This window comes from Sus scrofa, chromosome 9 (assembly GCF_054392235.1).
Source record: "Sus scrofa isolate SSC_HxYL_T2T_F1_AM1 chromosome 9, Sscrofa_HxYL_maternal_Yorkshire_Landrace_v2.0, whole genome shotgun sequence".
Taxonomy (NCBI): domain Eukaryota; kingdom Metazoa; phylum Chordata; class Mammalia; order Artiodactyla; family Suidae; genus Sus; species Sus scrofa.
In genome coordinates this window covers 107,240,686-107,257,008 of record NC_139391.1, presented here as the reverse complement: position 1 = coordinate 107,257,008, position 16,323 = coordinate 107,240,686, and the positions used below count along the sequence as shown (strand labels likewise).

Genomic DNA, 16,323 nt, shown 5'->3' with positions numbered 1-16,323 from the left:
ATATTAAGGAACAGTTATTATGACTGAAATGCACAGGTATAACTAAACCTTTGAATTTTCTGTAGGTATACTACCAGATCACTGTAAGACTATTATTTTCTTGTGAAAACAACTTAATTGGCTAATCAAAATTCAGGCTGACTCGTTAACTGATTTATCCATTCAATAAACAATTGTTGAATGCTCAGTGTATAAAAGGCATTTTGCTGATTCCAATGATACATAGATGAATAAGAAAGATATGGTTCCTTGGGGTGTGCTCAGAGCAAGGGGCATGAAAAAATGGCTCCTCTGTTGATAACATACACAAAAGGAATCTGGGTTCATTGTACAAAGGGGCATAAAACTTGTGGCTTTCCTATGAACAAATGTCTAACATGCATCCCCCTGCACATCCACATGGCTGCTGGGCAGGACCAGTGGGACAGGGAACAGTACTGGAAGAAAAGCTGCAGCATTTAGTGGGGGAGTCTGCCACCTACAGCCTGTCTGGTCCATGAATGGGTGGGTCACATATGGTCTTATAAAAGCTTTAAATGTCTCTTTTCAAGGAAAAAAAAAGAAAGAAAAACAGATTTCAATTATATGTCATTCTGGAGAAGGCAAAAACTATGGAGATAATAAAAAGATCAGTGGTTTTAAGTTTAGGAGAGAGAAGATGAATACATAGAGTATGAAAGTTTTTCAGAGCAATGAAAATACTTTTTATGACATTGAAATGATGTGCATACATCGTTATACTTCTGTCCAAACCCAGTGAATGTGCACTTTATCTACTTCATTAAAGTGAACCCTAAGGTGAACTGTGGACTTTGGTGATTACGATGTGTCAGTGTAGTCCACCCGTGGTTAAAAAAAAAGTACTACTCTGGTGAAGGATGTTAATAATGGCTATACATGTGTGGGGAGTCAGGTATATGGGGAATTTCTGTACTTTCATGTCAATTCTGTTGAAAATCCAAAACTGCTTTAAGAAAAAAAGTCTTAAAATTAAGAAAAAAAACCAAAAAACTCAACGTAGACATCTTTGGCAAAACTTTGTTTCACTTATACATATGTATTCATACTATATTTGTGTTTGTTGGACTGTGATGTAAAACATATTACTTATTTATTTACTTACTATTTTTTGGCCACTCTCATGGCATGTTAAAGTTCCTGGGCCAGGGACTGAACCTGTGCCACAGCAGCGACTTGAGCCTCTGAAGTGATAATGCCAGATCCTTAACTCACCGTGCCACAAGAAAACTTCTAAAATATATATTTTAGAACAAATAAGTTTGCCAGCCATTGTAGTTAAGTTATATTGACAAATAAAAGCACAAGTTAACCCCAAAAAGAAAAAAAGAAAGAAAAGAAAAAGAAAAAAAAAAAAAGAAAGAAAGAAAGATATGGTTCCTGTCTCCATGGAGCTCTTTACTTATGGTCAGGCCACTCAAGACCTGGCTTTTCTCTTGGTCCCTCTACATCCCCTCAATGACCAGTGCTTGCTTTACTTACACCCTACTCACATAACTGACCTTCCTACCTGTCCCAGGCCCCACCTAGGGATGGTTCTTATCAAAGGGGTGGTGAGGGCAGGACCCTCTGCTAGTTTCCCTGGTAACTGATGAGCCAACCTAATGTCAAGTCCCCCCCACCGCAAGCAACAACCTCTTCTTCCCCCATGAGCAAAGACTGCCCCTGCCTGCTGTCCTCAGCATACAGTGGGGTGGCACTCCAGGACCTTGCTTCAGATAGGTAAGACACTCTCATCCATTAAACCAGTGATGTCTCTGTTTCTTTGTTCTTGAAGATGGGCAAGCTCAGAGCCTGTAGGCCTGTGGGGTGCTGCCCAACAGAGACAGACGATAAAAAGTAAGGAAATAATTGTAAAATAATTACGAACTGTGACAAACGCTGTGAAAGAAAGAGAACGTTGTGGCAGGGAATAATGTAAAGAGACCCAGTTTAAATTCAATGATCAAGGAAGGCCTATAATGAAATCTTCAAGAGAAGTGAGATGGGGGTAGGAGGGAGGAAGCATTTCAGGCAGGGAAAGAGCCTGGGTGAAGGGTCTGAAGGAGGACTGGGCATTATCCGGAAACCCAGAGGAAGCCATGTGACTGAAGCAGCAGCAGCAGCATCTTTTTAGATGGTATAATGGTAGAAATCAAAATCCTAGAGCAAGAGTCAGCAAACTATGCCCTGCAGGCCCAATCTATCCTGTCTGTTTTTATAGTTTTATTGGAACAGAGCCATGCCTATTCATTTTATATACTGTCTACGGCTGCTTTTGTGCTGCAAGCAGTAGCTGCTACCGAGAGGCGACCTAAAATATTTACTACCTGGCTCTTTACAAAGCAAGTTTGTTGGCTCCTGTACTGAGTGCGGACTAAATTAGAACTGACAACATGAGAGTTGAAAAGGTCAGGCTTTCCTAAAGCATAGAACCACACTTTATAACCAGTCAGTGATGATTCACATGAGACACATAAAGATGAGCAAGTCAATATGATAGATGTTGGACTTTGAGATGTCCACGCCAGAAGGGTAGAGGAGATTTTTCTAAGGCTAATACAGGGTTTCATAAAGCACAAGCACCTTTATCCAAAAGGGTCAGGAACCTGGACAAGGCCAGAGGATAGTAAACGTGCAGAGCAACAATGTATTTCAGCTCAGGAATACTGAAGGAATCATACATAGAGAAAATCAGATTCCAGGACAACAGCTCTAAGTACTGCTAACACACTTTTATTATGGTTACAAGTTTGCATATAGTTGCTTAGCATATATCTATTACAGCAATTAACAACAGTACGGTTGGAAGTTAACCAAAAAACAAAACTCTCAAAAGCTTCCTTAACCAAACTAAGCCACTTCTTTTCTAGATCAGAAGTCAGACTGTGTTATCCGACCTGTAGATATGTTTTGTTTGGCTTGCATAGTTTCTTAGGAAATCTCACATTAAAAAAATAGATATTTAGCAAGTAGGTCCACTTCATTTTGACATGGGAACAATCAGCAATGTACCTTGTACAGATAAGGTATGTAATTCCCAGTTTCCACAGTCCTATCACTTCCTGCATTATATTACATTCTACTGGCTTTACAATTATATTTTAATTTATCAAGACCATTTTTTGATAACCTCTGGTCCTCATCTTATAAAGATCACAAACCTGCCCTTTATATACTTCTTTACTACGTTTGTTCTCTGGCCATGTCCCAGCTATACACACAAATATAAATAATGCATCATCTCTGACCTTGAGGAGTTATCAGGCCAGAAGCAGAGTTAAACAAGCCTAGGCAGGATGATGATGGCACAAAGGAATGATTAACTCTGATTTGGTAGATCAGGAAGCACAGTCCTAGGGAGATGCTTAAATCCTATCTTGGAAGGGTATTCCAGGCAGAGTAAACAGAATGCATAGAGGGGCAAGGAGCACCACTCTTTTGGCAATTACACAGTTCAGAATAGATGAAACAGGAAAGCTGTAGGAGAGTGAATGCCAAGAATGGCTTGCATTTACACTAAAAAGTGTGACTTTTATTCCATATGCAAAAGGGAATTAGCAAAGAAACTCAGACATAATTAGGTTTATATTTTAGAAATATAATTTTGGAAGCAATACAGAGGATAATTTAGAGGATGGAAGACTGGACACAGAGACCAGTTAGGAAGGAAATCACTGACAAAATCCAAGCTGGCTTGAGGCTTGAAGGTAAGAGGCAGAAGTGGGAATGGAGAAGAGAAACTGGCTAGAGACATTGACTGGCTGAATGTATAGCGTGAGGGGAAAAAAAGAAGTCAAAGATGCCTCCCAGGCTTGTAGCTTGACTGATAAGGTGAATAAGGAATGGAGGAGAATGACATATGGAAGGCAGCTATGCTCACTGCTATACCACCAACGCTACTAAACATATGGAAGGATGGGAATGGGTGGTATAAAATCTGAGGTGTTAAGTAGCTACACAAGTGGTGATAACCACTCAGCATCTGGATAGGAGTGAGGTATCACACAGGTCAAGGCAGGAGAGAAAGAGTTGGGAATTGTCAGCATTTATGATAAATCAGAAGACACTGATGCATAATACCACAAAAAGGTGTGCAGAGTAAGCAAGAGCAGTGACATATCTGACATACCTGTAGGAATCCCCAACACTTAAATGGAAGAGAGGGAGCAACGCTCAGTACCAGCATAGACACTGAGGTCTGTTAAAAATGACAGCTGGGGAGTTCCCGTCGTGGCACAGTGGTTAACGAATCCAACTAGGAACCATGAGGTTGCAGGTTCGATCCCTGGCCTTGCTCAGTGGGTTAACGATCTAGCATTGCTGTGAGCTGTGGTGTAGGTCGCAGATGCGGCTCGGATCCCGAGTTGCTGTGGCTCTGGTGTAGACTGGCAGCTACAGCTCCGACTGGACCCCTAGCCTAGGAACCTCCATATGCCGTGGAAGCGGCCCAAGAAATGGCAAAAAGACAAAAAAAAAAAAAAAAAAAAGACAGCTGGAGGGAAGAGGGAATGAACATGAGCTGCTAAGTATCAAAGTCTTCAGTAAGTGTGGTAAAATGACCATGAAACCAGTGAAGGATGGTATAGCCATAACACAAAAAATGTCATAGAATGGCTTTTTGCATGATACTGAAATAGTCATAATGATCTGAAGTTCTATGATGCAGAACTGGGGAAGCAACCTTTAAAAGTTCAGTCTGGGTCCTCAGAGGGCAGTCAGGTTTCAGACAAGAAGATGGAAAAGCAGGGTAGTATGTTTTCAATAGAGCTGGTGTTACTGAGGAGGAATGGGAAAAAGTGGGAGAGATTATCAATGAGTCAGCAATAACAATAAGCAAAAGGAAATGGAGATGAGAAGCAAAGGAATAAACAAGGAAGTAATCTAGTTTTGACAGGAAGGGGAAGGCTTCTCCAAGGAAATGAGGCTTAGCTTGAGCTGAGACCCAAATGATGTGATGTCTCAGGTACCTCATGTTCATCAGGTACAAGGTCAAAGAGTTTCCCAAAGCGTCACTCTTTCAGTGTTTCCTAGCTCAGTGAAAGGTCCTACTAACCCTGTAAGTCATGCAGATTAGAAATATAGGAGGTATTCATGATACTGCCTCCATTATGCCAATTATCCAAACCATCGCATAAGCATCAGGTAAAGAGAAAAGCATTCCAGGTAGAGGAAACAACATATGCAATATATGTATATTTTTGACCATACCTGAGCCATGAGGAAGTTCTCGGGCCAGGGGTTGAAAGTGTGCAATAGCAGTAAACAGACTCACAGCAGTGTCAAGGCCAGGTCCTTAAGCCATTGAGCCACCAGGGAACTCATTTTTCCCCAACATATTCCTAATCAAAAATATTTCTAAATCAAAAAATAATATGCTGCATTCTTTAAAGCCCTTTCACTTTGAAATAGAAGAGGAAGAGGCTAGACCATAATGGGTTTTGTAGGTCAGTTAATGATTTGTTCCTTATCCTAAGAGCAATGGAAGCCAGAGACAGGAGTGAAGCAAGAAAGTTACATGATCAGATTTACGGTTTTTTTTTTTTTTGGTTTGTCTTTTCGTCTTTTTAGGGTCGCACCCTGGCTAGGGGTCAAATCGGAGCTACAGCTGCCAGCCTACACCACAGCCACAGCAACACTGGATCCGAGCCACATCTGCAACCTACACCACAGCTCAAGGTAATGCTGGATTCTTAAACCACTGAGTGAGGCCAGGGATTGAACCTGCAACCTCATGGTTTGTTTCCCCTGCACCATGACGGGATTTCAGCTTTATGTTTTGAAAAGAGCATTTCTGGGGAGAATGGAGAACAGATTTGAGAAAACTGGAATATAAGAAGACCAGAAAAAAGGCTACTGCAGCCATCCAAGTGAGAGGAGTACCAACTCTTGGAATAAGGTACTAACAGTGAACATGGAGTGAAATGGATGGTTTTAGTGCAAGCAGAGATAAGCCAGTAGAAAATAATGATAGTGGTGGGAATTCTCTCTTAGGTCAATGTTGCTAGGAATGATCTAGTTGAAAGAGAAAGGCTAATTACACAGAAAGAAGACAGATAATTGAGCATCTTTTATAATAGTACTGCCCTTAAACCTGGGTAAGGACCCTCTTCCTCCTGCTGCAAAGCACAAGGAGTCCATAAAGTCAAGGGACCATGTCTGCACTCCTCTTTTATTTATTTATTTATTTATTTGCCTTTTCTAGGGCTGCTTCCCACAGCATATGGAGGTTCCCAGGCTAGGGGTCCAATCGGAGCTGTAGCCACCGGCCTACACCAGAGCCACAGCAACTGAGGATCCGAGCCGCATCTGCAACCTACACCACAGCTCACGGCAACGCTGGATCCTTAACCCACTGAGCAAGGCCAGGGATCGAACCTGCAATCTCATGGTTCCTAGTTGGATTCGTTAACCACTACACCACGATGGGAACTCCTGCACTCCTCTTTTAAATTGGTTAGATCTGAGGGCAGACAGAGCAGGTGATTACACATCACTATCTGCAGGATGTTCAGGGATGTGGACATAAGCTTGAACATGTTGGGTGAGATGGGTGAAGAAGGTGAGAATGGGAAGAGAATAGGGTCAGTCTGAGGACTCTAGAAGTTTAAGAATTCTAAATTGAAACCTGGCCTTCCAGATTATTATTTAGGTAGATTTGTCAAGGAAGTAGAGTAGAATATATATATATATATACACACACATACATATATATATATATATATACACACACACACACACACACACACACGCAAGGGAAAGAGAGAGAGAGTGCGTGCGAGGGAAAGAGACAGATAATAATATATATATTATTTTTAGGGCCACACTCACGGTATATGGAGGTTCCCAGGCTAGTGCTCAAACTGGAGTTGCAGGTGCCAGCCTAAGCCACAGCCAGATCCAAGCCACATCTGCAACCTACACCACAGCTGGCAGAAATGCTGGATCCTTAACCCACTTAACGAGGACAGGAATCATACCTACATCCTCATGGATACTAGTTGGGTTCTTAACCCACTGAGCCACAACAGTAACTCCCCAAGTAGAATATATTTTTAATAATAGTTTTTATCTTGATTTATAACTTAAATACTAGACACATGGTCTGTGAGCCTCCACAGCCACACTCTTGCTCAAGCTCTACAAATTTAGGGTTAGGATTCAACTGATAAGTTCAAATAACAGTATAAAAAGGTATAGTACAAGTTACCAATTCAGGTGAGAGTTCACTTTAACTAGGCCCTTTCAGATTTTCCTGACTTCTTTGTGGGAGATGAGGGAATAAATGGTGTAAATTTCTAGGCTTTATGTCACTGTATATAAGAGACTCTTATCTATATCTGGAGGGTTAACAATTAAGAAGCTATTTTTATTCTAATGATTTCAGTGTGATTTTTGAAAAGCTCTCTGTGACCCTTGCGCCTCCAGCACTTGGGAATGCCCAGGCCATGGATGAAACCCACACCACAGCAGTGACCTGAGCCACAGCAGTGACATCACTGGATCCTTAAGCCACGGGCCACCAGGGAACTCTGAAAATCTCCTTAAATAAAGAAGGGATCTCAGTGATCATGTAATCAAATTTACTCACTTAACAAATAAAACAAACGTTTTGATAGATAAAGGGCACCCTTACTGAGAGTACAAAGCTAGTCAGTAGCAGATGACTTCCTCTACTCTTTATCCATTCTTCTACCAATGACACCTTTCAGGAAGACACCTACTGCCAGTCAAATCCAACTATAAAGTTTACAGTTGCTTTCACTGTCATGCATTGAAGGAAGTGCACTAAATGCTTTTCACTACTCTAAAAATTCTAGACAACTAAAAAAAGGTCTACAAACCAATATTAAATTTTGACTCCAAAATATCCTAAAAAGCCAACCTCCCATAACCCCCCAAAGTGAAAATAAAAAAAAAAATTTCAAACTTCATGAGGTCTCCAGACTTGGTAATCCTGAAAAGTTACTTTCAATTGATTTCCACAAAGTTATATGCAATTTAGGGCTCTCTTGAGGACTCAAACTCTCCTCCAACTGGTCATCTTTTTTTTTTTTTTTTTTTGGCTTTTTGGCTTTTTAGGGCTGCACCTGTGGCATATGGAGGTTCCCATGTTCCCAGCTCAAATCAAAGACGCCAGAGCAACCTCAGATCCAAGCCATGTCTGCAACCTACATCAACAGCTAATGGCAACAGTGGATCCTTAACCCACTGGGCAAGGCCAGGGATCAAACCTGCATCCTTATGGATACTAGTCAGATTCATTTCTGCTGAGCCACCACAGGAACTGGACATCTCGTGATTTTACTTTGATTTTACTTGATTTTTCTCTTGATTTTACTTCATCTATTTTTACTTTGACTTTTTGATCTCCTGAAGATCTTGGAGTAAATATCCTGTTCTTCACTTTGGATGCAATGACTGTAACCATCTCCTCAAACTCCTCATCTTCTAAGTTACAAAGCACACGGCTTACAAAACATTGAACAGAATGCTAACGAAACGCTAAAATACACTTTAAAAAATCCTTGCTTTTTAAACATCTATAGGTACCGCCAATAAATTTTTCTCAGCGGATGTGAGCTACAATAATGCTAATAAAATTAAATTTTTAAGAGTCCAAAAGCAATAGTTAAAAAAAAATTCTTCAGGAGAGTCTTACCTTCAAGCTTGGTAGTAAGCAATCCGCAAGAAAGTTCTGGGTCTTCAGGAAGTTACCTCCCTCAGAGCATTAGAGATGACGATTTTAGCAAAACTGCACTACTTCTCAAGACAAGTGACTTTTTAGCTCCTGCCATCAATCGATTATTGCCTGATAGACGCAAGGATTTAATTTCAGGCAAATTTTTCTCCTCAGAGTTGAGTTGGCTCAGAAATTCGGCTTCTGAGCGGGAACAGGCAGAGGAGGGGCCAAAGGTACTTCAGGGAAAAAAGAAGGGAAAGTGGTACACGACAAAGTCGTCGAGGCAGAAACGACCGCGACCTGGCCGGGACAGATTTTGGGATCTGGAATTGGGGTTCTCAGACGCTCGCGGGGCACCCGAGTTCTGGCAGGAAGACCCTCCCTTCACTGCTCGCTGGGCCATTAGCCGCGCCCCGCGGTCGGATGAACTCCAAAAAGGGAACGCAAGGCGATCCCCCCCCACTCCCCACTGCGGCTCGAGACTCGCTCCTTTGATTGGTTCTTAGAGAGATCCCTCAGGGTGGCTCGCCGAATGGAGAGCCCGGCCGCTCCGCCCCTTTCCCGCCTCTCGCGGAGTGCCCGCCCCTGCCCCGCGCCCGGGAGCGAAGGAGAGTAAATACAACAGGAGCGCAAAATGGCGGAACCGCCGAGCACAGTGCACGGCGCCCCCGCCGCTACCGCCGTTTCGGAGAAAGAACCCTTTGGCAAGCTGCAACTCCCCCCTCGGGACCCATCGGGTCCTCTGTCCGCCAAGAAGATCCGGACTGAGGAAAAGAAAACGCCGAGGAGGCTGAACGGAGAAGGAAGCAGCGGCGGGAACAGCAGGCTGTTGCAGTCGCCCGCGACACCTTCGCCTCAGAGCTATGGCAGCTCTGGTTCTTGGAGCTTCGCCGCTCTGTCTGCTGTCCCTACCCCATCCTCCTCTCGGAGCAATTTCTCTTTCTCCTCTGGCACTGCTGTCCCCTCCTCAGCCTCCGCTTCCTCGTCTCAGCCCGTGCCGCGCAAACTGCTGGTTCCTCCTACGCTGCTGCACGCTCAACCTCACCATCTCCTGCTGCCGGCCGCCGCCTCCTCGGCCAACGCCAAGCCGCGCAGACCCAAGGAAAAGCGAGAGAAGGAAAGGAGGAGGCACGGCCTCGGAGGGGCGGGCGAGGCCGGCGGGGCTGCCCGCGAGGAGAACGGGGAGATGAAGCCGCTGCAGCGAGGTGGGTGCCGGTGCCGGGAGGTGGGGGGAGGGCGCCCGAGGTCCCCGCCAGCAGCTGGCGCCCGTGGGGCCCGGGCAGGGGGAGCGCGGGGGCCGCGTGCGCCAGCCTGGAGGGGCGGGAGGCGTCCCGTTCTCCGCAGGCGATTTTGCGGCCCCCTTGGGGACAGGAAGTGGAGCCTGTAATTTCGGTCTCAGCGAGGCGAATGGCCGAAACTCATTTTCTGTATGGTCTCTGCCTCCGAGTTAGTGCGCTGCAGGAATTGTAGAATTCGGTCTAGGGGACCCGCCTAGGTGTGTTTGGCCACGGAGGTAGATGGGAGAGAACGGGATCGGGAAGGGTTTGGTCCTGTAGAAGATGCTTGACTTTTAGACCGTTTAGATGTGATCACAGAATTTATATTTGTGACACAGCCTCCAAAGCCAGAAAATCCTGTCAAAAAAAGGGGTGTGGAGAGCTTTGGCGTCAGCTGGAAGCTACCAGAGGCCTGAGGTTTTCATTCCTATTAGGGAAATGAGGTAGTGTGCAGGGCCGGGAGTGTGCTGTTTCACAAGGTACCCTCCCTCCACCCTTCTCTCCACTCCGTATTCTTAGGTGTTTTGAGTGGTCCTGTTTAAAATAGGACCACTTGAGAAAGGATTTTCAGCCATATTCTTTTTTTTTTTTTTTTTTTCCCCCTGAAGCAAATGATAAAATCAGGAGTATTGACGTTTTTCGGCCAGACCAAGAACTTGACTGCAAAATGTTTTAGCATCAGAGAAAGGGAGATTCTTAAGCGTTCTTTTCAGAAACGACTACGAAGTTTTCTTTTAAAATGTAGGCTAGTCATATAATTTTCAGGAAGTATTTCTTTAAAACAGTCCTACCTATTTAGCTCTTTGATACAGTGTTTTGACAGTGGTGCAACATGGAGACTGGTTGAAAATTAGATCTTTATATGATCACACGCTTAAAGCACGTAATGTCCGTTGATACACAGTATTGTCAAAGTATTTTTGTTTGTTTTAGGGAAAGTGACATGTCAAGCAGTTTTAGCGTTGCTAATCTAATGATAGTTTAGAGCATGAACAATTCTCTCTGTTTGAATTAGAATGGCTGTTTTCTCAATTTTTAAAGATGCTGCACAATAGTATGTAGCAACAGTGTTACCTCAGTGGCATATTAGCATAGCCGTCAGGTACTCTTGCACACAGTTAAAGGATCTCTCAGCTTCGAAGAGTGTTGTTTCTAGGAAAGTAGTTTTGAGAATGGAATTTAACTATTTTAGTTGGGAATTTTAGTTGGCTAGTATCTTAAAGCAATTTTGTTTTGAAAGTGCCTGGAAGTCTGCATTTGCCGCATAACATCAATCTTATTTGTGATGTGTAAAGTGTGTTTGCTCTTCTGATTTCTCTGAATGAGGAAGTGAATGTGGGTATAACATTATGGATGTATAGCAATCGCTGAAAATAAATAAGTAAGCAATCTTTAACAATTCTAACCCAAAATATGGGAGCACATAAATGGCTTTTAAAGTGAAATGGCTGTTAAAGTTTCTGGGTTGTTTTTTTTTTTTTGCTTTTTAGGGTCTCACCCGTGGCATAAGGAGTTTCCCAAGCTAGGGGTCAAATCGGAGCTGTAGCTGCTGGCCTACACCACAGCCACAACAACACAAGATCCGCCACGACTGCAACCTACATCACAGCTCACGCCAATGCCAGATCCTTACCCACTGAACAAGGCCGGGGATCGAACCTGCATCCTCATGGATGCTAGTCACATTCGTTAACTGCTGAGCCATGATGGGAACTCCATAAAGTTTCTAGTCTTTTAAATCACTTTTAGAATCCTCCTTTTGAAGGCTACAGCTTACATCATTAAGCCTGAATATAAGCAATGATAGCTTTTACATTAAGATGTTTTTCTCTCATGTATGTAGTAGCTTTTTTGAATAGTGACTAGGTAGGGACACTATGGTAAGATTTTTTTTTTCTTTTGATGGACATGCTGATATTTTTATTGAGGAAAAACTAAGAATCAAAGAGAAGAATTGATTTTCAGTGTCTTGATGGTAAATTTAATGGTGAAAATATTCCCCCCCCCCTTTTTTTTTGGCTGAGCCTTTGGCATGCAGAAGTTCCCCCTCCAGGGATCAAACCCAAGCCACAGTAGTGACAAGTAATCCTTAACTCTCTGAGCCACCAGGGAACTCTAAGAAAGTCTTTCCATTTTAATGTGGGACATACTTATATCCTTTAAAAGTTCAGATTTAAATTAATTAGGGTTCTATTTTATTCAGCTAAGAAGATTTTTAAGCAACAGAATTATTAAAGTAGCAAAATTATGTGTATGCATTTAACATAGATACAATTGCAAGTATGAAAGTTCTAATTTGTAATGCACTTCTCATATTTCTGGGCATTCTGTGAAAAATCTTAGTGAATGAATGACCAGGTGTCTCTTGTCTTAGGTACATACCTCTTTTTGGTGTTGCTCTGAGTTGGATAGTTCTTTGGATCCCGCAATTATCCCATAACTTACTGATTGACTAGTCTTAATCAGAACTGAAACTTAAAGACACCAAAGCAAGGAAAATAGATCCTTCTCTCAAAAAACAAATCAACCCCCCCAAACCATCCACAAGATCCAGCTCCCAAACTTCATTATGCAATTAACCTCATGTATTATTTGTAGTAGTTTTTTGGGGGTTTTTTTTTTTTTCTTTTTTTTTTTAGTCTTTAGTTAAAACTGCTAAAACTTTACGTTGGCTGTCATTCTAACAGAAGTTATTTGGATTACATGAAAGTATGTGTATGAAAGGCAGGGCATTTAGTAAATGTGTTTTTTTGTTTGTTTGTTTGTTTGTTTTTGGTCTCTTTGCCTTTTCTAAGGCCGCTCCCATGGCGTATGTAGTTTCCCAGGCTAGGGGTCGAATTGGAGCTGTAGCCGCTGGCCTATGCCAGAGCCACTGCAACTCGGGATCCGAGCCACGTCTTCAACCTATACCACAGCTCACGACAACACTGGGTCCTTAACCCACTGAGCAAGGCCAGGGACTGAACCCTAAATCTCATGGTTCCTAGTCGGATTCGTTAACCACTGCATCACGACGGGAACTCCTAGTAAATATTATTTGTGTCAGGAACAGGGTGGTTTTTTTGTTTTGTTTTGTTTTTTAACCCCATAACAATTCTCAAAAGGTGGGTCAGTCCAGGTAGAGGAAGGACAATTGATAGTAGATCTGAAAGTTAAAATTAATGAACAGGAGAATTACAAAAGCATTATCAGTCAGGCCCGTTTAGTGTATGGGCTGATGCCTTGCACACCTAAAACCTCAGAGGCCATCTAGTCATAGTACTGATGTGCATGATTGCCTGAGTCATCAAGTAAAAGTCAAATTTATTCCTCAGAAAAGTGTAAAACATTTTAGATTTTTAAAACTATAAAATAACCAAGTTTTTGTGCATAAAGAAGTAATCTACTGAAGGGTTCACAGCCTGTTTTCCTATAAGACTGAATAAATTATTAAGTGATAAATGTGGAAATTAGAAGTGAGCATGTGCTGAAAGTGTCCAGCATTTAGAATTATAGCAAACAATAGTGCAGACATATTACTAGGTAATAAGCTGCCTTGACCAATTCCAGTAACCAATAAAACTTGTATAAATAAATCTAATTTTTGTTTGTGCTTTTCTTTGCATTTAGCTATTTCCTTAGAATGACCCTGTGACATAGCCCAAGACAAAACTAAAGCATTTCACTAATTTTTGCCTTGAAAGTGTAGTTGCAGAATTTAGCGCTAATGAAAATAGAGGCTTTCCTTAGGATTGAATAGTTTGAGATATGTCAATGTCAATGATTTTAAAGAGATGTTCAAAGACTTTTCAAACTTTAGACTTTTCTCCATCTTTCAAATATTGCTATTCCACAATTTTTTTTTTTTTTTTTTTTTTTTTGTCTTTTTAGGGCCATACCTGTGGCATATGGAGGTTCCTAGGCTAGGGGTTGAATCGAAGCTGTAGTCTCTGGCCTATGCCATAGCCACAGCAACGCCAGATCCAAGCCTCATCTTCGACCTACACCACAGCTCACGGCAACGCCAGATCCTTAACCCACTGAGTGAGGCCAGGGATTGAACCTGCATTCTCATGGATTGTAGTCATATTTGTCAGCTTTGTTCTACTGAGCCATGATGGTAACTCCACTGCTTTACAGTTTTAGGTTAAGTTCACGTTGAGAGTTTTCATCATTCTGGCCAAATATTTGTCATTGCTGAGATAGTAGTTTACTGTGATTTCATTTTCTTGTGTAATCTTTTGTTTTTCATGGCCTTTTTTTTTTCATTTGCTTAGTTTTGTCTGGCAAAAATCTTTCTATACCTTTCAGCAGCTCTATAAAATGCTTCTCAGTACAGTTTTCCACATGGTCAAATCTGTCAGATAAATTTACCAGTTCCATTTATTCCTGTAGTATCTCTTCTGTAACTATCCTGCCTGCTTTCTTCTGGATTGTGTTCTGTTTAGGTCTACTGCAAAGATGTCATCTTGGGACATTCTGGGAATTTTTTTCACTTTTGTTGAGTTCCTTTTTCCTGAATCTCATGCCTTCTTTTTGGTTTATTCTTTGGTTTCTCTACTATTACTGTTAAAGAGTGAATGGGAAATATATTTTGGGAGTTTTTATTTTTACCCTTATACTTGCTTATCAGTATCTTGACAGATATTTGTGTTGGAAATCATTTTCCCTCAAAAGTTTGGAGGTGTTCTCTTACTGCCTTGGAGTCTAATGTTGATGTTGAGAAATTTGATCACCAAAAAGCTGTCTTTGGTTCTATTGGTCCATCTGGGATATTTCAGCTGCTTCACTGAATTTTAAAATTTCAGCTATCTTTGTTTGTTTTTATTTTTTTATTTTTTTGGCTGCACTCAAAACATGCAGAAGTTCCAGGGCTAGGGATTAAACCTGGGCCATAGCAGTGACCAGAGCCACAGCAGAGACAATGCAGATCCTTAACCCACTGAGCCACCAATGAGCTCCCTCAGCTAACTTTTTTTTTTTAAGGGCTGCACCTGTGGTATATGGAAGTTCCCAGGCTGGGGGTTAAATGGGAGCTGCAGCTGCCAGCCTACGCCACAGCCAGATCCAAGCCACATCTGCAACTTGTGCCACAGGTATGACAACACCACATCCTTAACCAGCTGAGTGAGGCCAGGGATCAAACCCACATCCTCATGGATACTAGTTGGGTTCTATAATGCACTGAGCCACAACAGGAACTCCCCCTCAGCTATCTTAAAAAAAAAACAAAAAACAAAAAACGGAGTTCCCTGTCATGTCTCAGCAGTAACAAATGCAGCTAGTATCCATGATCAGGTTTGATCCCTGGCCTCACTCAAGCAGGTTAAAGATCCTGCATTGCCGTGTAGGTAGGTCGCAGACGCAGCTCCCATTTGACCCCTAGCCGGGGATCATCCATATGCTGCATGTGTGGGCCTAAAAAAAGAAAAAAAAATTCCCAAAACAAAATGAAAAACTGTAAGCTCTTCTCTAATTCTGTATTGTAGCGTCTTGTTGCTTTTTCATGGGTGTAGTATCTTCTACGTTGTCTTCAAGGATATTATTATAGTTTCTTTGACATTTTCTTCTGAGCCTTGCATTGTTTTTGGTTCCTCTAACTTTTTTTTCTCTTTGTTTTGTTTTCTTTTTCTTTTTTTGTTGAAGGCTTTCTTCAGGGCTGTATGACTCTCAGCAGTTCCTTAATATTCAAGAGAATGTTGCAAAGCTAATTGAAAGCTCACTGGGCATGCATGAGCATGGCTTAGTGACTAATGAACTCCCAAGTTTTTATCCTTATTTCTTTTCTTTAAGTGGTAGGTAGGAAGGTTTTCAGTTTCTTTAAATACTGGTCCTTCATTTTTCTGTCTGTCTGCATAAGTGAAATAATGGAGAGAGATGACTGGCAGAAGTAACGTGTTTAGATGGCAGGGTTCTAGTGCTTGGTGGGGAAGGAAAGCTGCAAGTCTCACAATTCGGTTTATAATTTTTACTTAGTCTCCTTGTTTTCATATCAACATTTCACTTCTCCCTTTTTCTATTTTTTTTTTCTCCTTATTGTTGGGGTATGTTTTTCAAGAAGAGATATTAAAATCTTAGCCTTAGTTTGATTTGTTCCTATTTGTGAGGCATTGGTGAAAGTATAATTTTTTTTATTCATACTCATCTGTTATTATAGAGATACCTTTTTCATAGCATGATTGTTAGAGTTACATGAACCTGGCCTATTTCAGTCATTCATAGGGATATTAGTTCCTAACCCTTCTTTCCTATATAACACATTGGAGACATTTAGTTTTACTAAATTCATGGGTAGGTATAACCTGTATAGTTTTCCCATTGGTATCCTGGTTTCTGAGAATTTTTGGTGTGAGAATGAACCAAAGTAGCTTGTTGAAGTTTATATTT

General features: G+C 41.8%; 1 protein-coding gene, 1 long non-coding RNA gene and 1 other non-coding gene across 14 annotated transcripts in view; 2 read left to right on the top strand and 1 right to left on the bottom strand.

The window, feature by feature from the left end:
• The window catches only part of LOC102167692 (uncharacterized), a 121,284-nt gene extending 112,196 nt beyond the window's left edge, over positions 1-9,088 (bottom strand). For all 9 annotated transcript variants that reach the window (XR_002347076.2, XR_014816095.1, XR_014816090.1 and 6 more), the window contains exon 1: positions 8,660-9,088. This is a non-coding gene — a long non-coding RNA (uncharacterized LOC102167692). The remainder of the gene's footprint in view (positions 1-8,659) is intronic.
• Positions 252-381, top strand: LOC146400064 (small nucleolar RNA SNORA11). Its single transcript, XR_014816932.1, has one exon. It is a non-coding gene; the product is annotated as a small nucleolar RNA SNORA11 (small nucleolar RNA).
• Positions 9,089-9,294: 206 nt separating the features above from the next.
• The window catches only part of RSBN1L (round spermatid basic protein 1 like), a 71,329-nt gene continuing 64,300 nt past the window's right edge, over positions 9,295-16,323 (top strand). For all 4 annotated transcript variants that reach the window (XR_014816055.1, XM_084977423.1, XM_021102552.2 and 1 more), the window contains exon 1: positions 9,295-9,885. Coding sequence is in view for 3 of the 4 variants with exons in the window: in XM_084977423.1 (XP_084833549.1) it covers positions 9,315-9,885 (571 nt within the window). In the remaining variant the exon portion in view is untranslated. The remainder of the gene's footprint in view (positions 9,886-16,323) is intronic.